Source organism: Vigna angularis, chromosome 5 (genome assembly GCF_016808095.1).
Source record: "Vigna angularis cultivar LongXiaoDou No.4 chromosome 5, ASM1680809v1, whole genome shotgun sequence".
NCBI classification, from domain to species: Eukaryota; Viridiplantae; Streptophyta; class Magnoliopsida; order Fabales; family Fabaceae; genus Vigna; species Vigna angularis.
In genome coordinates this window covers 5,228,190-5,249,623 of record NC_068974.1, presented here as the reverse complement: position 1 = coordinate 5,249,623, position 21,434 = coordinate 5,228,190, and the positions used below count along the sequence as shown (strand labels likewise).

At 32.6% G+C, this 21,434-nt stretch overlaps 1 protein-coding gene across 2 annotated transcripts; it reads left to right on the top strand.

Moving 5' to 3' along the window:
• The first annotated feature begins 2,038 nt into the window (after positions 1-2,038).
• Positions 2,039-12,853, top strand: LOC108340208 (probable LRR receptor-like serine/threonine-protein kinase At1g53440). Of its 2 annotated transcripts, none has more exons than XM_052878616.1 (24): positions 2,039-2,319; positions 5,709-5,889; positions 6,094-6,165; positions 6,354-6,425; positions 6,641-6,712; positions 6,803-6,874; positions 7,006-7,077; positions 7,168-7,239; positions 7,613-7,684; positions 7,807-7,878; positions 7,966-8,037; positions 8,731-8,802; positions 8,924-8,989; positions 9,107-9,166; positions 9,246-9,290; positions 9,380-9,426; positions 9,837-9,895; positions 10,347-10,542; positions 10,627-10,764; positions 10,977-11,089; positions 11,210-11,420; positions 11,526-11,763; positions 12,024-12,174; positions 12,304-12,853. In XM_052878616.1, the coding sequence occupies exons 1-24, from the start codon at positions 2,226-2,228 to the stop codon at positions 12,697-12,699; spliced, it is 2,715 nt and encodes a 904-aa protein (XP_052734576.1). In that variant the 5' UTR covers positions 2,039-2,225; the 3' UTR covers positions 12,700-12,853. The 2 variants fall into 2 exon arrangements, with proteins under 2 accessions (XP_052734576.1, XP_017432911.1); XM_017577422.2 differs by having other exon boundaries at positions 9,837-10,207.
• Positions 12,854-21,434: the final 8,581 nt, after the last annotated feature.

Below are 21,434 nucleotides of genomic sequence, written 5' to 3'. Positions count from 1 at the left end.
TGTAATCTGCTGGATTTTGGTGTGATATATTTGTGCAGATTTCCCTTGTGCAGATTGCCCTTGGAAAGCTGAAAGAAAAGCAACATTGTAGAATGCAGTGTACGTCTGTTACTGTATCCATTTGATCCATTAATTGAGAACAAAGTTAGTAAAGTGCACTAAAGAAGACCAAGACCGAGAGAAGCAATAAAGTGCAGCAAAATAGTGTTGGTATTGGTGTAGTAAATCCGAGAGAGAATGGTACAATGTGCAGAATTTTAAATTGCTATTGCTAATGTGTTTCAATGTAACAATTTTCAATCTATGTTTGTTGTTGTTCTTTTTGGCTATTTGCTGTTTCTGGTTTGGTGCAGTGTCGGTTGTGAGCTGAAAATCGTGAAGACAGCAACAACATCTTAAATGAAAATTATTTACAATAAACATTATTTATATTTATTTATATAATTATAATAATAGTAATTTTATTATTCTTTACTATCATAAAATAAAAAATACACATACGTATAATATATGTATTTTCCCGTTAATAAAAATGTAAATATACTAAATGTGTTTCTACTAATAATAAATAAATAAATAAATTTATCCTTTTCATTCTATTTTTTAATTTTGTTCAATCAGTTATCTATTTTTAATTTAATATTTTATATATTTGTTTTCATTCAATCAACTATATTCTTCTTTACTTTTCTAATTTCTCCTTATTTCCTTTTTCCAAAGCAGAGCACAAAAGCTTCATGAGAATTTCTAAGTTGGACAGTGTTGTGAAAAGTAAAAAGTTGGAAAATATTAATCATAACAAATTTTAATAAGAGGACATCTCTAACAAGTCTCGAATGATTATAAGAGTGTTAGTTTCTACACTTATCTCTCAAATTCACCCATCAAAACTTTTATATTTAATTTAAAATTCAAGTAATTGACTCTTCTTTACTCCAACACTTTGAATTCAATTTTAAATTATCATATAACTTCGTCATGTACAAATATGACAACAGAGACATTACAAACATACTATCTAAATATTCAACCGTAACACCATCATTAATCATCATTTAAACATCATAAATATTAATACAAATCTACAATTTCACTCAATCAAATTATCATGCATATGAACATTAAATTTATACAACAAACATAATAGAAATACAAACACTAGCTTTCCTTACCTAAAACTCTCTTCCTTCACGGTAACTCCCAAGATCGCGACATGTGAAAAGGAAACTTTCTTCGAAACCTTAAATCCCAAATCACCACAAAATAGAAAGAGGAAAAGAATCTCAAATTCAAACTCTAAAGTGATAGAGCAAAACATTGTACCTGAGTAAAAAAAAACTCATCGTAAAGGTGCCATTACACCCACAAACAGAAACAAGTGATGAGAGAAGAAGAAAGAAAATAAAGTGATAGAGAATAAAAAGAAGAAGAACGACTCCTTACACTTTTTATAATAAAAAAATTATTTAAAAAATAAATAAAAGCTATTTACAATAAAAATTATTTATATTTATTTATATAATTATAATAATAGTAATTTTATTATTCTTTACTACCATAAAATAAAAAATACACATACGTACAATATATGTATTTTCCGGTTAATAAAAATGTAAATATACAAAATGTGTTTCTACCAATAAGAAATAAATAAATAAATTTATCCTTTTCATTCTATTTGTTAATTTTCTTCTATCAGTTATTTGATTGTTTTAATTTTATTTTTTATTTGATTGTTTTCATTCAATCAACCTATATTCTTTTTTACTTTTCTAATTTCTCTTTATTTCCTTTTTCCAAAGCAGAGCAGAAAAGCTTCATGAGAATTTCTAAGTACGGACAGTGTCGTGAAAAGTAAAAAGTTGGAAAAGATTGGGTAGCCGCCTCTCTGCCCGACATGCAGGAACCGTAGCATCAAAATTTATGTCTCAACCAAATGCCGTGTGTTGACTGTGGATTAAGTCATCTCACCCAAATTCAAAACCAATAATGTTACTTACTTATACCTTTTTAATTACTTTCATCTTTTTTTCTTCTCCTTCACTTTAGCCAATGTTCTATCTGCTGTTGGTAAAAAAAATATCTCAATTTTCAAGGCCTATTTTAAACAAACAAACAGACACAAATAATCAGAAATACAAATCCTACTAACAACTCCTGTTGTTTTCTCAGTGTGGACGGTTCTGTCTCAAACCCAACGAATTTCGAAGCTTTCAGACAGCAACATGCGGTTAATCCATGTTCTTCTGTTAGGGCTTTTGGCTTTGAATTGCGTTCAAGTTTTTGAATCCAATGCTCAACTCATACCACAAGATGAAGGTACGCTTCCACGCTTTTGTTCTGAACTTTGTAGTGCAGTTATATCAACAACAAAAAGAACTCTTCTGAAACTTTTCATGATTAACCACCCTTCTAACCGTTCTCACTTTTGCATTAGACCAAAATACAAAGAAATTATGAAAAACACTTTAATTTCCGAATGAAGAAGTTGGGGTTCTGATGAGAATTCAGTGTTCTGCATCATTGTTCACTTTATACTTAGAATTGAACACCAGGTGCTTGTGCTGCTGTTTCTTTCAGTAACTTCCTTCTTTAGAGAACTTTTAAAACTCTGTTTTTCCTATCTGGGTACTTTTGATGATTGTCCATGGATTTTTCTCAGGTTTTATATCTTATATCATCAAATTCAATTCAATTTTTTTCAAACTTCTGATGATAATCATTTCAATTTTTGTTTTCATGTTATCATATCAAGTTTGGGTTTTTCTTGATCACTCAATAGGAAGGTTTTGGTGCTCTGCTAGACGACACCCTTTGATTGACACATCCATGTGAGAGATGACAACGTTTTGAAAATGAAATGATAAGGGTGGAGGACCACTACTTGTCTTCATGATCATGAGTTTTTTTTTTAATGTTTTAGATAAGACCAATGCTTATGATTTAGTCAATAAATTCAAAATAAATTATGTTCAGAAGCTATTTTCTAATTATATACACACCCTTGAAAGCAATGTTTTAAGACATTTTGGAAAAGCATTTTGCATTGACATGTGCAGGTCATAAATTTTGAATTTGGAACCAAATTTTCATCTTAACTATTGTTATCACTATATTAATATGACACTTTAGGACAAAAAAGGTTAATGAGAATTTATTGAATATAACAACTACGGAGTGAAGATAGTTCAACATCATTAATGGCAAAAACAGAGGAAAAATAATGGCTCTGCTTTCACATGCTACATGTTACAGCCCATACCTTCTGGTACCGATAATTTGTTTCTGCTGTTTTTCATCTTACACATCATTGGAAATTGGTTGAATAAAAAAACTGTTAATGTCTTAACACATTTTTCATTTTTATGAAAAATTAAAATACATATAACACAATTTTACCTTTAAGTAACACTAACAGAAAAAGAAAAAATCTAAAACAGAGAAGTGTCTGTATATAAAACGGAATGTAGTTCATTTAAAAGAAATGAATTAGTTATTACACAAGCTCATTTTAAAAAATCATAAACTTTAAGTCATCTAACATGATTACTCTTTTTTAAGTAACTATAAATAATGTTTTTCTGCACATATAATTTATATATTAAAGAGTTTAATAATTGCCTCCTCTTAGTGTCAACTTTTTATGTTAACAAATAATTAGAAATCATCATACTTGAAAGTTAATTATTGTATAAGTTAATAAACTTAATATGTGTAAGAATTTAAATAAGAGTATAGACTTATTTTACTTGTTTTGCATAACTTATATATTTCTCTATATTAAGTTTGTTAGTATATAACTCATTAAAGGCCTTATTATAAAGGAGTTTCAAAAACTATGATGGAGGTCATATTACAAGTTAAAAATAAGCTTTTTTTAGAGTTGACGTTTTGTAAAGTCTAACACAGTTTGTCTCTTTCCATATTTTTTATATGTTTCCAGAAGCAATCATTTTAATTTTTATTATTTATACTTACTTTTATAAAACTTCATTTTCTAATTTATCAGTATAAAAGTTCTAATATGAAACAAGTTTTGAAATAAACCGATTAGTGAAGTTAGAGTTTTAAAAAGCATAGAATTTAATGTAATTTATTATTTATACAAAACTTAAGTATAAATGTTTAAGAAAAACAATATATAAGAAAAAATCAGAAATCTATATTCTTAAAAATTTAGGTAGAAGGTGATGTTAAATGGGGAATTTTTTCTTTAGAAAATTATTGTGAATAACGGATAGAAAAAGTAAAAATCATATAAAATAATTTTTAATTTTAGAAATTTAGATTTTTGCATGTAGGCTTGTGTGATAGTATTTCTGAATTAAGATTGATTCGTTTGCATCACTGCTATTGGATAATCTTAACTACTTTTTTGACTATGCTGTTTCTGAAAACAATGGACATGGTAAGATTCGATGCATTGTATGCAAAATTTGGCATACATTCAAGATAAAGAAAACCAAAACCATGCATATTTATGATTCTGATTTTGACATGAGAAAGAGCCATGCACATAGTCTTTGAATGAAAATTAAATTTTCTTATATTCTATTGCCCACCATATGTGACTTGACCTGATTCAAAATCTAAGAAATAAAAAAAATGAAGTTTGTTAATTGCTGTATTTGGTGAAGTAATTTTTTTTGTTGAATTCTAGAATCTAAAGTGTTTAATTTAATGCCCTGGATCTTTACATCTCTCAATTTTTTGACCAAATTAATAGTTGAATCAGACATCTAAGTAATTGTTAACACAGATGCAATTATTATAAAATTATCAAAACATTTAATTTTTTGAGAAATTAAAAGTTCTGTGAAGCTTTTTGACTTTAAGAGTTCAAGTTTTCCACGTCAGAGAGTTGAAATATGATTTACTCAGTATCTAGAATTTACCAAAAATGACTTGATTCAAGCTAGTATTTAGAAATATGTTAAAGATTTCCTTAAAAACTATGTTCAGATTAACGTTTGATTTGTCATCAGTAAGACTTCATATTATTGTTCATAGTTGAATCAATTAGTAAACAATTTTCGTAGTTGACCATTGAGCTTTGAAAATGCCTCTGAAGTGATGGACCAACTAATTTTTTTTTTACAAGTAAATTATGTTAGAAAAAAAAAAGTATAATCGAAACTAAATATCGATATTATATATATATATATATATATATATATTATACATAAATTTATTTACTAAATTTTAAAATTAATTTTATTAATATGATTTAAATTTTAAAAATATATTGTTTTTAATTTTTTAAATTGTTTATTCTTTTATTGTTTAAAACACGTCAAAATGCCTTATTGGTTTTGAAATAAGATTAAATCAAACCTAAAAAATTTCAGTCGTTTAAAATACTAAACCCATTACATATTTATTAACTATTCCAAGTGAGCTTTTACTTTCTATACTTCCATGGTACTGGGAAATATAAAAAATATCACTTTATGCAATTTCTTCATAAAAAAAATTCGAAAAGTTTTTAAATTCGGTTTAAAGAGAGTAGATAAATAAATTACAAAATCTATCATCAACATGCGTGAGATCAAAATAAAACTACCGATTTCTAATTTATGCAATTTGTTGAGGGGAAAAAATGGCTGTTTGTGTTTTTAAGCGTTTTACTAATTCTTGGAATGTGTAAAAAATTCATTTGTTGGAAAAAATGGTTACGGCTAATGCATTGCCTTGTGTTTTTGTTGCAGTGAAAGTACTCCAAACAATATCTGATAAGCTAGAAAACATGAACTGGACAGTTACAGAGCGTTCCTGCACAGAGAATGAAGGGTTTAATGGCAAGATGAATATAAACGGTGGTGACATTCAGAGAAATGTCACATGCGATTGCAACTTCCAAAATAACACAGTTTGCCATGTTGATAACATGTACGTATTTTTATAGCTACTTTGCCAATAAAATAGTATAGTTAAGTTGTGCGTTTTAATTTACAGTATAGCAGATTCTGGCTAAACTTTGCCTAATATGCACATTTTTTAATGATTTATATAAATAAATTCATTGAATGTTATTTCTTTAATTAATTACGTGTTTGTTTATGAGATACTAATACCGTTGTTTGGCCATGCTAGCTTTCTCAAGGGTCAAAATATATCTGGAGTTTTTCCCAGTGAATTTGGAAATCTCACCCATCTGAAAGTGCTGTAAGTTTGTAAATATTATTTTGTTTGTTTCTTATGTGTGGTCTTGAATGTTGTCACTTTCTGACAATCGTGATTATATCCTGGTAGCACAATATGTTGATTAACATGAAAATGCATTTTAGATGAACTGTTGTATTTGCTTATGTGAATGCCAATAATTATTGTTAGAATTTCTATGCCTTGTGCAGTGATCTTTCCCGCAACTATCTCAACGGCTCGCTTCCAAAAAGTTTTCCTCCCAACTCTTCGCTGATCAATTTGTTAGTCTTCCATGCCCTTGATTTTGTGTTAATTGTTATTCATGACTCTCTCTCCTAAAAGTCTAAGCAGTCTAAAAATGGTTTTATATATAACAATTTCTTAACTCAAACATTTTTTGATGTCTAGGGTTCACTTAATTTTGCATATTTGGCTTTCATTATTTTCTATGTTTTCTTACTGCAATGACCAATGTCCAATTGTTACTGTGGCTCAGGTCCCTTCTGGGAAACCGACTAAGTGGTCAAATTCCCACAGAAATTGGTGATATTGCTGGTCTGCAGGAACTGTAAGTGCTGGAAAATTTGGATTTTTTACATTGAAAAGTGGTATTAGAAGTTGAATACTTGAATGATGATAATGGCATTTGTTTTTATAGGGTCTTGGAATGTAACCAACTTGAAGGACCACTTCCTCCTAGTCTTGGAAATTTGAGCAATTTGACGAGACTGTAAGACTCTTTCATTCGAGCCATTTTCGTTTTATGTATATAATCAATTTTCATCATTCACTTCTCTGTGCACCAACTGTTTGTTTTTATTTTGCTCAAGCGTTTTTTAATAGTTTATACAAATTTTGCAGGCTTCTTTCTGCAAATAATTTCACAGGGACCATACCAGAAACATTTGGCGAACTTCGAAATCTGACTGATTTGTGAGTGACAAACTGATACAGTTGTTCTTTTTCGTTTTTTACTTTCATATCTCTGTTAAATCTTAAAATTATTCTTTGCATTTTCTGCAGTAGGATAGATGGAAGCAGTTTATCCGGACCAATACCCAGTTTCATTGGGAACTGGACCCAACTTGACAGACTGTGAGTGCACATTTAGAACAATTCATTACTATTTTCTTGTTTGGTAGTAGGAAAAAAAATTTGATATTCTATATCATGCTTAGTGTAAGATTTAAATGTTGCCCCATTAGTACAATTCAGTTATAGATGATGTTAGTTAATTGAATTAAAAGAAGGTAAGTAGTCAAGATCCCATGATATTCTCATCAAACTTGATATAAAAGGTTATAAAGAACAAAACGTAAATCTACTAAGAAATAAATGCATCATGAGATAGATACCCTTTGGTTCCTTGTTAGATTTCTTTCCAGCGTGTATTTAATCTCTGTTAAACTTTTGCAATCAGTAATTCTTGCAAAGAAAATGGTCTAATTAACCTATATGTTTTTGTTAGGGATTTGCAGGGAACAAATATGGAAGGCCCAATTCCTTCCACTATATCTCAGTTGAAACTTTTGACTGAATTGTGAGTACTAGCTTCTTTCTGGAATATTCCTGAATTGGGGCATTTTATCTCAGGAAATTATTGTGCAATGATTTGGATCATAATAACATTTCCCTTTTCATTGATGAACATTTCTGTATCAGGAGAATAACTGATTTGAAAGGACCAACTATGAATTTTCCTGATCTGGAGGAGTTGAAAAACTTGGAACGAGTGTGAGTTCAAACATTTTCAACTACTTATGTTAAGAACTTTAAGATTCATTTGGGCTTTCAACGAAGGTGTTCATTTCTGTGACTCAGGGCATTAAGAAATTGCTTAATCACGGGTCGTATTCCAGATTACTTCAGTGAAATGACAAGTTTAACTACTTTGTAAGTTCCATCAATGGTCAGCTCAAGTTTATTTCTGGCACCATCATGAATAGTTAAAGCTTGTGTTTGGTATTATATTATTTTAAAAAATAACAATACTCATAAATTTCTAAATTCCAGTGTCTTCTAAAATTGTCTATTCAAACCATATCTTTTGTGCATTTTAAATTGCCTTCTAAAAATTCTCCATCCAAACACAATATTATTATTTTCTATTCGTTTCATTTCCACAACATCAAATATTTGAAGAGACAACAGCGTTTTGTGCTGTTAAACTCTTTTATTTCTGGTGCCAATTTGTTTCAAAGGGTTACTTTCATTAGAAATTGTTCATGTATTACTTACATACAAATTGTTAAATGATTTCCCATTATTTGTTGTGAAATAAATCTATCGGCTGTCTTTGTCACTAATTTTATATCCTGTTTTCGGGTGGTTGTGGTAATGCTTTTCAAGTTTGTTTTTAACACTATTGAACTAATTCGTCACTTTGAGGAAAAAAAGGTTATCTATCCTAAGAACAATTTTTTTTGCATAACCATGGTGTGATAGGTACTAATCATTTTGGTAGGAGTAATTTCTGGAACATAAAATCCATAATATTGTTATCCTGTGTGTATGTGTTTTCACATGGGACAGAAATTTTGTTCTTTAGATTTGATATCAGCTGTAACTATCTTATTTGTCTTGCAGGGACCTAAGCTTCAACATGTTAACTGGTCCAGTCCCAGAAGCAATACAAAATATGGAAAAGCTAGATTTCTTGTAAGTGAAGATTTGATTTCCTTACCAGAAGATTAGACAAAAAAGTGTCATATATCTTATAATCAGATAGTACTTTAATACCTGACAAATTGGTTGCTTTTTATTTATTGATTTAATGCAGGTTTCTGACTAATAATTCTCTGAGTGGAGAAATTCAGGACTGGATACTGAGCTTCAAAGAAAACATGTTAGCATATTTCTTTATCTTGGTTTCTCGAATTGCATAATTTAAAAGCTTTACTGAATTACACCCTATACTATCAGTGATACAATGATACAAAAATTACCATATGTCCACTTTCAGAGATTTATCTTACAACAATTTTACCAAGTCTTCTGCATCTAGCTGTCAGCTCTCGGATGTGTAAGGTTTTCTCTGTCTAGCAATATATAAGTATTTCTTTCAGCTATGTGAATGCTAACCTTTTACTATTACCGAACAGGAACTTGGCTTCAAGCCATTCTTCTTCAGCGGTGACTACAGCTTCGTAAGTTTTTTTGTTTTTCTTTTTACATTTCTACTTGATTTATCACCATTCTATCATACCTGTTAAAATTAACTGTATTCATTTTGTAGAACTTTTTGTTTGAAGAGGAATCTTCCTTGTGCAGGAGAACCCCACTGTGAGTCTTGCTGAGACAACAAAAATGTTTGGCTTAGTACTGTTATTTTTCGAATTTGGTCCCATTTTTTTTTTTGTGAATTGCAATATAATTCATCTTTTAACTTATTATTCAATATTTAATAGAAATATAACTTGGCAGTACAAGTTACAACAGACTGCAGCATTAATATTTTTGTTAATATTCAATGTCAAAATGTTGGATGAGCCAAAATTACACAATTAAAAAAATGTAAGATCAAATTGAATTGGCCAAAATAATGGCGACCAAATTCAAGAAATGACGATAATAAGGGAGCTAAAAGTGCAAATTAAGCTAAAATGTTTCCATACACCACCATAATTCTGTGAAAAAAGATTTTTGATGTTTCTGTTTGGAGTAACTTCTGAGATTTTCCTACGTCTTTGCAGATAATTCATTGTTCATAAACTGTGGAGGAGCTGAGGGGGAGTTTGAAGGCAATAACTATGTAGGTGACCTCAGCCGAAATGGCATTTCAAACTTTGATCTTAGAAATGATGAACAATGGGCCTATAGCAGCACAGGAGTATTTATGGGAAACAATGATGCAGATTTTGTAGCAGAAAATACATTTTCTTTGAATATTAGTGGCCCAGAATATTACCAAAACGCTCGCCTTTCTCCTATGTCGCTTAACTACTATGGCTTTTGTTTGCCAAACGGACAATATAAAGTGAAGCTCCATTTTGCTGAGATAATGTATACTGATGATCAAACTTTTAGAAGTTTAGGAAGGCGCATATTTGATGTTTCAGTTCAAGTGAGTGCTGAAGCAATATATTTAGTTGCTTTGTTTTGCTCGTTTCTTACATCTTTCGTCATCTATCCTATCTGGTATATGAATAAAATAGCAGTGCTGAACTAAAGGTAGAGACAATTTCGATGATGCATCTTCACAGGGTGTTAGATATTTGAAAGACTTTAACATTGCGGAAGAGGCTGGTGGAGTTGGAAAGGGCATCACTAGGGAATATGATGTTGATGTTGATGATGGTACCTTGGAAATCCACTTATACTGGGCAGGGAAAGGAACTACTTCCATTCCTGATAGAGGTGTATATGGACCTCTGATATCTGCTATTGAGATGATACCGAGTGAGTTTTTTTTTTCTTATTATTAGTTATTCTTTCAAGTATCATGCCATGTTCGGTCCTGTAAGCATTTGTACTTTGTTGTAGACTTTGAGAATCCTTCAAAAGGGCTGTCTGCTGGAGTCATTGTTGGAATTGTTGCTGCATCATGTGGGCTTGTCATATTGATACTGGTTGTCCTTTGGAAGATGGGTCTTCTTTGTAGGAAAGATACAACGGATAAAGGTAAGACTCGAAGCCAAAATATAAATACCTCTTGTAAGTTGCCTTTTGTTAATAAAAGAATATTTACAGGACATAATATATCCATATATTTTAATTTAATACATTAAATTAGTGGGAAATTTTAAAGAAAATGTAGATTTAGGTTCGTTATTGTTGCAGTTGGTTTTTCTCCTACTGTGCTTCTCTTTTCATTTATCAATTCCTTGTTGCAGAACTTCTAGATATGAAAACGGGCTACTACAGCTTAAGACAAATTAAAGCAGCTACTAATAATTTTGACCCTGCAAATAAGATAGGTGAAGGAGGATTTGGGCCTGTATACAAGGTAACTAACATAATCATCTGATATAATCAGTATATGATTTCAAAACATTTGGGGCATGGCACTTATCCCACAACACTATTGTACATGGAACATGATACTGATGGAATGGTTGAATCACAGGGTGTGCTGCCAGACGGTGATGTGATTGCTGTTAAGCAGCTCTCCTCCAAATCAAAGCAGGGGAACCGAGAATTTGTCAATGAAATTGGAATGATATCTGCTTTGCAACATCCTAATCTGGTGAAGCTATATGGCTGTTGCATTGAAGGCAACCAGTTGCTACTGATATACGAATACATGGAGAACAACAGTCTTGCTCGTGCACTTTTTGGTAAATTTCTTACACGTATACTGTGAGTTTTTGTATGTGTTTCTACTTCAAAATTAATATATTAATGAACAAAATCTTCTTTCCTTCCCCCCAAATTTTCTGTAGGTGGAGAAGAAGTGAAGCGACACTTAGACTGGCCTACAAGAATGAAGATCTGTGTGGGAATAGCAAGGGGATTGGCTTATCTTCACGAAGAATCAAGGTTGAAAATAGTACACAGGGACATTAAGGCAACCAATGTCTTACTTGACAGGGAACTGAATGCCAAGATCTCTGACTTTGGTTTAGCTAAGCTTGATGAAGAAGAAAATACTCATATCAGTACACGCATAGCTGGAACAATGTTAGTAGTACTGCACCACATCCATTAGCTTGAATTCATGATTAAGATCATACATAATGAGTATGTTTTATTAGTAGCATAATCAATCAAGAGTCCAAGACTTGGTTCATAATGAGTTCATATTTGATTATTAATTTTATTAACATAAACAACTGGCTTGCACTTCTGTCCACAATTTTTCTCCTGCATGTCAAGTTAGTATCAAGCTTATATTTCATTTTGTGAAGTTACTGACTACTGGTTACTACTTGTCTTGACAGTGGTTACATGGCTCCAGAATATGCTATGAGGGGCTATTTGACTGATAAAGCAGATGTATATAGCTTTGGAGTTGTAGCTTTAGAGATTGTTAGTGGAAAAAGCAACACGAAATACAGACCAAAGGAAGAGTTTGTATACCTTCTAGATTGGGTAAGTTGAAAAACCAGAAGCAATCTGAGACCATTTGGATTGAATATTATTTGTTAAATTGAAGGATAAATTACTCTTTGTTCTTTCCTTTTTTCCTTTACAATTAATCTTATGTTATTTGCTACATAGGCTTATGTTCTCCAAGAGCAGGGAAACCTTCTGGAATTGGTGGATCCAAGTCTTGGTTCAAATTACTCTCAAGAGGAAGCCATGAGAATGCTGAGCTTGGCACTCTTGTGCACCAATCCTTCTCCCACTCTTAGACCAACCATGTCTTCTGTTGTGAGAATGCTTGAAGGAAAAATTCCAATCCAAGCACCTATAATCAAGCGCAGTGAGAACAACCAAGATTTAAGATTTAAAGCTTTTGAGTTGCTATCACAAGACAGCCAAACTCATGTTTCATCTGCGTACTCTCAAGAAAGTATGAAGCAAGAAAACAAATCCGAAGATGGACCATGGCTTGACTCCTCCCTATATCTTCAAACTGGAGATGGTCATTCTTCAAGCAGTAAACTAATCTAAGAGCACACCATGCGAAAATTTGTTAAAAGCTTATAGAGGACTACTCGAATTACGTTCTAGTTCATTTTTGAAGTATATAAACTGAAGGTACAGAGTGATATATATAGCATGTACAATCTATCATTTATAACAATATATAATTGTTCCTCTACCATTAATTTTTTTTCCTATAACTATTTTTTGTAAGTATAAGACATATAAGTGCTAACTTTCTTACAATAGTTCCATTTTTTATAATTTTTAATTTTTTAAACTGTTTCAGTAAACTTTTATCTATTAATAATTCAATATAAATAGTGAAGACCAATTAAAACATTTTTTTTCTATTTTTATAATTTTTTAATTATAACATTTGATAATAATGTTTTTTATGTTTTAAAAAAGAGAACTGAGGACTATGATATTACTCTTGTTTTGCTATAACTAGACTTGGTGATCAATAATAAATGTATATTAAAAAAATAGGGTAAATAGTTGCGTCTAATAAATATTGATATATTTCATTTTAATTATAATAAGATAAAAAATTTAAAATCTTAATATAAAAGCTTAGTTTTATTAATTTTGTTTTTAAATAATTAAACACATGTATAACCTTTACTAATTGGCACCGCACTTGTTCATCAATATTAAATGCAATTAGTATTGAAAGAACCACCACTAAATGTTTTAAATCTACAAAACAACAAAGAAAAAACAGATTTTTTCCAAAGTGACAATTATTAAAGATCAAACACTTGTTTAATTACTTTAACCATTATTTAAATTTAAACAAGGAAATAAAAGTTTTTGTGCTAAAAAGCAAGAAATTTTTTTTCTTATTGTACTAAAAACAAAATATACTAATACTTGTTGTATTGAACCAATTATTTACCCAAAAATATTTACATTAAACACGGACAATGTTTCTAGTTATATTAATAATTTCTTAAAACAATAGAAAAAAAAAACATAATTTACAAACTAAGTATTTTTTTTTCAAAATGAAGGATATGATTTCATCAATTTCTCATGTTATTCCCACTAATCATAATTTTTGAAAAATATCATTAGTTATCTTCTAAAAATTGTCAAATTATAATTCATTTTATTACTCACTAGATAATAATAATAATAATCCATAATTAAGGGTTGTAATAAAATGAGCTAACTGTACTGTTTTGTTTAATAGTTTTATTTACTTTGAAATTTTGTTATGAAAACGGTAACAAACCCAACTTTTATAGCAAAGAAACAACATTTCACAATACAAAAGGGAAATCTTAAAATTAGTACAAAATATTTTTTTCCTGTCTATCCTTGTAAGGTTGATGAGTAGATATCACTTGATATATTTGTGTTGTTTCCGTATACTCCTGCGTCATTCTTTACTCATGTGAATGGTACGATCATAGCAGAAAAATCACAAAAACCATAACAAACATAAAAAAACAAAGAGATATTCAAGTTATACTAATAATAAAGGATTATACATAATAATGAAGGATTATACATATTATTGTATTCACACATCAATTCATAATACAAAGTAAAAAATTGTAGGTCTCATGGCACTTTCACATTTTTTCTCATACTCATCATATACTAGACTAGATATATCAAGTTCACTTATGGTTCATGGGCTAATTCTATTTCATTTTAGAAAAAACTCTCTTTTAGGATACTCCTTTTAAATGTGGACAAAAAAAAATCCCAAAGTTCCCTCTCAAATGCGTTGCAGAAAAGTTTAAGGTAAGTTGGCATAACTACAATACTCTAATTAATTCTTAGAAACAATATCATTTTTTACATATAAAATAATATATTTTATTAAATATTTTAATATGTTATAATTTTTAATATTCTTATATCATATTTATTATTATGTTATTAAATAAAATATATAATATAATCTAATGGCTTTGTACTACCTCCCCAATAGTCGATCAGTGAGGAAGACGGAGAGTCTGACCAAACCTTCTAGGTCGATCGAGTCGTTAGCCAAAGTGATATTGGCTGATCAACAGTGGGTCCAGATGAGGTAAATGTCATTAATGGCCAATCAATGCGTTTAATAATCACATTAACAACAGGAATGCGACATTTATGGATAATAGGGCACAATAATATACAACATTAATGAATGATTAATGGACTAACCATTTTATGAAGCCTATAAATACAAGATTAATGACCAGGTTAGATATCGGATTCAATAGCAAAGTTAGTCTGCCATAGCATAATTCTAACTTGAACGTCGGAGTGTTTTGTGCAGGTCAACCCTTGATCGGTACCAGAAAAGGAGCAACAAGTTCGAAGCGAGGAAAGAAGGAGCGGAATAGTGTTCTCGGTCTACTTTACCGAAACAATTAGCGCCCACCGTGGGGTCGAGCGGCATGCCACTGAACCGCAAGGAACCAAGACAAACGCATCACTACTTCGAAACGAATAAGTGAATAGGCTTCTGAGATCTTTTGGATCGGCCTACCTCAACGACCTGAGAACGGTGTTTTCTTCTCTCTTTTTTTTGTTGTTGTGGTGTTTTATTAATTCAGTATTATGTTATTCAAGATTTATTCTATGTGCACTTTCATCCAGAACCATCCTAAATTTATTTTACTATCAGTGCATAATTTAATTCAAGATTGATTTATCAGGAGCAAAGTGATTTCAGGTTAACGAGAACGTTGACATATTCTTCCCCTTATTTATACATATATTATAGGTTTAATGCATCATTTGGTTCCTACTTTTGGGGCTTTGGTTCAAAATGGTCCTACCTTTTGAAAAAGTTCAATAAGGCCCCATATTTTGTTTAAAAATGTTCAATTCAGTCCTTTTCGTGGACATCGTTAAAAACATAACGGTGCTGATGCCATTATGGCCAAATCTGAGTGAGGTGTTATGTTGGATGATTACGTGGCACTGTGAAGTGAAGTGAGTTGGTGGAAATATTTTAAGTTGAGGTTTTTGTGTCTAATAAAAGGGTAATTAGGGTTCGTGCAAGTTGTCCCCTTTTTTTACCACAGTGGTTGTGGGTTGATAGAAATAGCTTCTTCTCAAGGTTGTTCTTCTTGTTCCAAAACTGGGTGGGAAAAAAATTCGCAATCCGCAAATGATGGTGGTTGGAGGGGAGGTGGGATAATCCCTCGTTGCAAATGTGGTGATTATGCTGTGAGCAAAGTGGCGAGAACTCCACAAAATGCTGGGAGACAATTTTGGGGATGTCGTCATTACAAGGTTTTTTAAATACCTTGTCATTTTATTTTGGAATTTATTTGTTCATAGATTATTGAGTTAGAACCAACTTTGGTGGCTTATTTTGTGCATAACAGGGTGGATCTTCAAGAGGGATGTACTGTAACTTTTTTAAATGGTGTAATGAAGAAAAGAATGACGAAAGAGATGGTGAAACTGTCAGGCAAAGGAGGAGGATATGTGAGCTGGAAATTTTAGTCCAAAAGTTGTAGAAAAGGATAAAATTGTTACTTGGAGCTATGTGTGTTGTTATTGCGGTGAACACTGTGACAATGTGGGTCTGTTTAGGTTGATCTTCGTAGGTGGATCAATGTTTATGTTGAGGTCTAGGTCAGTGTTTATGTTCATATGAATGTGAAGGTGAAACTCAATGTTTAGGTTGAAGTGTAGGTGAATGTTGAAGTGTAGGTGAATGTTCATGTTCATGTAATGTGAAAGAGAAGGTTAATGTAATGTGAAGGTGTTCATGTGAAATGTTAAATTTAGTATTCGCTTTCATTTTAAAATGTTCAATGTGATCCCCTTTTGAATTTAAAACTGTAACTTCTGGTCCCAAATTGATATCAACGCATGTAACATCTCTGCCATAATATACTAACACAAGTCAAATTTCCTTAACTACATAATTAAAGTGGACCTAGAAAGTACATAATAAAAGTTCATCACATGACAATCAAAGTAAGTAATAAAAGTTTATCACATCAGGTGTGAATATACATAAGTAAATTACTTCATCAAAAGACAAATGCATCAACATAGTACTTAGTTAAGGATGTTTTTATAACATCAAAATACATGCAAAATGTTTGTAATTGATATCTAAACTTTTCTTCTAAATTCTAACTTCTTCCTGAAGATTGGTGGTGTTGAATTTGGAATGGAGTCTTGAGTAGGTTGTGGTGGTTCCTGGGACTGGGGACATGTTTGCTGTGAGGCTAAGGGACATGTTGGTTGTGTGATGTCTGGACGTAAGGGGATTTTCTTTCTGTTGTGTCCCACTTGACGACAAACGGTACATTTCTTTCTATGGCCACCAACACTCATTTGGGTGGCATCCTTTGTTAACTCCCACGCCTCCAACTTCCTTTTTTTCTTTGGCCTCCCAGGAAACTTTCGAAGAATTGGTGGCAGGACATCATCATAGCTTGTTCTTTCCTATAGCAACTGCTCATTGACAGGATAAATCATAGAGGCATACGTCTCTTCATATGTGGATCTTGTGAACCAAGAAGGTATGAAATTTTGTGGATCTTCATTGGAGTAGTTCATTGCTGCAATTGCATGACAACATGGGATGCCACTTATCCACTTCCTGCAGCTACAGTGTTGACTCTCAAGGTCCATTGTGAACTTGTTTGTCATTGCTGCAGTTTGTCTAACCTCAAACAACTTTCGTCCATACCAGTTGACAAAAACAAAGCACATTCCAATAAATGAACAATGGACATCAACATAAATCAGATTGGATATGATTATAAAGAACAATTTTACCTTGGGATCCAATATATAGACAAATTTGATTCTTTCATAAGTCTGTTCTTTATCTTTGGGCAGATAGTGAAATCCATAGATGCGACCTTGTTTCTATTGGTGGCCCAACGTTTCATTAGATAAAGTCTTATCTCCTCCAGCATTGTAATTATTGGTTTTCCTCTCGCAAGCACAATAACACTGTTGAAAGATTCAGAAATGGTATTGTTAAGGGAATCACATACAACTTGATTTGTGAATCGAGACCTTGACCAATACCTGTTATGAATACAAATGTTCAAAATTAGCAACCATGCAAAAACTGATTGACCTAGGAATAGTATTGACAAATTGTACATGGGGGGAATGGCTATCAGGTATTTATAAGCTTCTAGGTTAACCTCTTTTATTTTCAGCATTTCTCTCTCCTATGCCTGGGGGTATGTGCTAGTGGCAACCCTCCACATGAGACTCCTTAAAATCTGACTAGGAAACCTCTTTCTAAAATTTGCGTAGAGGTGCCTCATGCAGAATCTTTGGTCTGCCCCAGGCAAAAGTTCCTGCACAGCTGGCATCAACTCCTTCCCACATGAATAAATAAATTAAGGTTTAAAACATCATTTATAGTGAGTTCAATGTATATAATAATGTAAGGAATAAAAGTACCTTTTGTTGGTCAGACATCCACGTGCACCCACCACATACTTCTTTTCCTCCAAGGTCTTCTATCAATAATTGCAAAAACCAACCCCATGTGTCTTTGTTCTCTACTTCAACTACCGCATATGCAATGGGAATCATTTGGTCATTTGGGTCCCTTCCAATTGTAGTGAGCAACTCTCCCTTATACTGCCCTTTCAAAAAACATCCATCTAAACAAATAGTTGGCCTACAACTCATAAAGCTGTCCTTACAACCTTTCAAGCAAACATAAAACCTTTTAAAAACTGTCTCACCATCAGCACTGTCAACCTTCACCTTAACTGTTGACCCAGGATTAGACCTTAATAGTTCATGGGCATAGTCATATATTCTCCTAAACTATTCTTTAAAATCTCCACTAAGTTGATTTGTTGCCATCAATTTTGCCCTTCATGCTTTGGAGATGGAAACTTTGGTATTTCATTTACGTAATGCTTTATTATGTATGTCGTTTATCTTTAAATTCGGATTGTCTTGTATAGACCTATCTATTTCTTGACTCAGCCACTTTGTATTCATAATTTTGATGTTGAGTTGCCTACTGTAACTTTGTGTATCATTTATTTTCCTTAATTGCCAAAGTTGTCGTGTTGGCAAATAACCACAATAAGCTTTCCATGGACACTTCCCTTGCCCACCCATGCATCTAACCCTCACCCTACGCTTATCATTTTTAACAAACTTCAAAGCCCTCCTAGTATGCACAACATAACTTCTAATTGCTTCCTTAAAGTCATCATTGTCTGTAAATAAAGTCCCAACTTCCCATTTGTAGTCTGCCATTGACTTTTGTTTCACATATGTAGAAAAAAAACTTGGCTCTGGTCTATCTTCAGTGTCGTCCTCACTACCACTATTTTCTGGTGTTAATAGGACATCAAAATGCCATTCATCCTTTGACAAACCCCTAGCACTGGGTTCAGCCCTATACTCTTCATCACTGTCCTCCAAAGCAATCCCAACCTCTTCTGCCTCCTCCACGTACTCATCACCACTATGATGATCCATATGTCCTTCATCCTCATTGTCCACTTCAACTTCAACCTTACTGTCCACTCCATCCTCACTGTGCACTCCATCCTCACCCCTGTCCACAAAATCTTCTTCCTGCACTCCACCATCTCTGTCCACCTCAACTCCACCATCCACCTCCTGTCCAGCAGTACTTTCCAGCTCCACTCGACCATCTACATCCACCTGAACTCCACCCTCTATATCTACCTCCCCTACTTCACCAGATTCAACTGCTCTTTCTTCAACCTCATTCTGCACTTCAACCTTCTCCATATTTCCTTCATCACCACGCTCAATATGTTGGGAACCTACAACCCCACTACCCTCACCACTACTACCAGGTGCTTCAGCTTCATCAGTGTCAAAAGTCTTACCCAACCCTGTCAAGTGGTTCACTATGTGAGTGAAGCGCTTTTGAACATCTGAAATTGTTTCTCCAGGCTGCATTCTGAACATCTCATACTCCTGGATGAGCGTGTTCTTTCTTGCACGTTTCACATCATATGTACCCTCATGTGTGACTCTGAGGACCTCCCACATTTCTTGTGTTGTCTTACAAACTGAAATTCTATAGAATTCATCAAGTACAACAACAAATGAAATAATATTACGAGCCTTAATATCAAATTGGGCTCTTCTATTTTCCTTAGCAGTCCAGTTAAAGTATGGTTTTTCTACTTCTACACCATCAATGGTGTTTTTTGGAATATAATGACCATTTAGTACAACTTCCCAAATGCCTCTGTCAACAGACCTCATAAATATTTCCATTCTCACTTTCCAGAATGCATAGTTATCACCAGTAAAAAGTGGTGGTCTGTTGATGGAAGCACCATCGGCGTACACTTGAGTTTGATGACCGGCCATTTTCACAAAAGTTTGAATGAATATCAAAGCAAGCTCTGATACCAATTGTCGATATCAGGACAACTGGTATCGTAGAGTCGCGCAGTGGAATAAAATAAGCGGAAAGCGTGTTCGGTCACAACTTAAGTTAAGATGGTCCGTTTTTATAAAATTAGTTTTCTTAGAGAAAATTTATCAAACAGTTGATGTGCGAAAAATGTAAAGAGTGTAAGGAGTAGAAAAATTCAACACAGAATTTTTATCCTGGTTCGAATCAAAAGATTCTACGCCCAATTGTTAATCACTATAAAAGGTGATTAATGTTTTCACTAAAATCAGTTTCACATATTTACAATAGAGTGAATGAAACAGAAAGATAAAACCTTCCTTCAACGAATGAACCGGAAGGGTGCTTCCTTCGACCAACGAACCGGAAGCAATCAATCTACACTTTCCTTCGACCAACGAACTGAAACAGTGCAGAAAGAGTCTTCCTTCGACCAATGAACTAGAAGAACAACAACGTTGCCAACTCGAAGAGAACTGCTCCGACCTTTCACCCACAAAGCGCGAGGTTCTCCTATTCACTAGACCAGGCAATGCAATGAACTAGCATTTTGGAACTTCCTCATATCACACTATATTCTCAAAAAGCTCAGAGTTAACCCTCTAAGGGTTTTGAAACAACTATATATAGACAACTGGTCTGATTTTGAAAAATCAGATTACAACTGCTAGTGATAATCGATTATTGTTAGTGATAATCGATTATTTAAGTCCGTTATAGGTATTTTCAAAAAGTGATAATCGATTATTCTCAAGAACAATCGATTATTCCAGGGACTTGTGTAGTTCTCATCAGGACCAGTGATAATCGATTATTTAAAGTAATAATCGATTATTTGAAGTAATAATCGATTATTCTAGAGCAAAAATGGTTTTTCAAGATAGCTCAAGATAATCAATTATTCTATCTCATAATCGATTATATACGTAACATCTCTAGATATACAAAATTTCTAAGTTACACATGCTTAAACTTTTTCTTAATACATTTGTAAACTACTAAAGTGCTTTTAAAACAATTATGACTTGATTCTTCGAGTTTTATCACTTGTAGCATCATCAAAATCTTATATCTTCAAAATACCAATGCTCCTCATTGGTAACACAAAATTCTTCTCCAAACTAATTCGCTCAACCCCTTATCTCGCTCTACGAATACAAAAATAGTGGATTTTGCTCGTTCAACGGCTACATTCACTCAGCTAGAAATAATTCTACTCGTTCAGCGGCTAGACTCACTCAGCGAGACTGCAAAATTCTACAACATCAATTTTTTAGAATTTGCACTCCTCAACCCCTCACGACCTACCCTATGCACTTTCATCAACTTCTAAAACTTCTATATGGGATTCTAAACTAGAATGGGCCTAACCAAATGTATATGAACCAACCTAAACTAG

What these genes read in the sequence shown, in the direction of transcription:
- LOC108340208 (XM_017577422.2), top strand. Translation starts at nt 2,226, where the DNA reads ATGCGGTTAATCCATGTTCTTCTGTTAGGGCTTTTGGCTTTGAATTGC. An exon ending in TCTTGCTCGTGCACTTTTTG is followed by an intron (nt 11,421 to 11,525) that starts GTAAATTTCTTA and finishes AATTTTCTGTAG; the next exon opens with GTGGAGAAGAAGTGAAGCGA. An exon ending in ACACGCATAGCTGGAACAAT is followed by an intron (nt 11,764 to 12,023) that starts GTTAGTAGTACT and finishes TTGTCTTGACAG; the next exon opens with TGGTTACATGGCTCCAGAAT.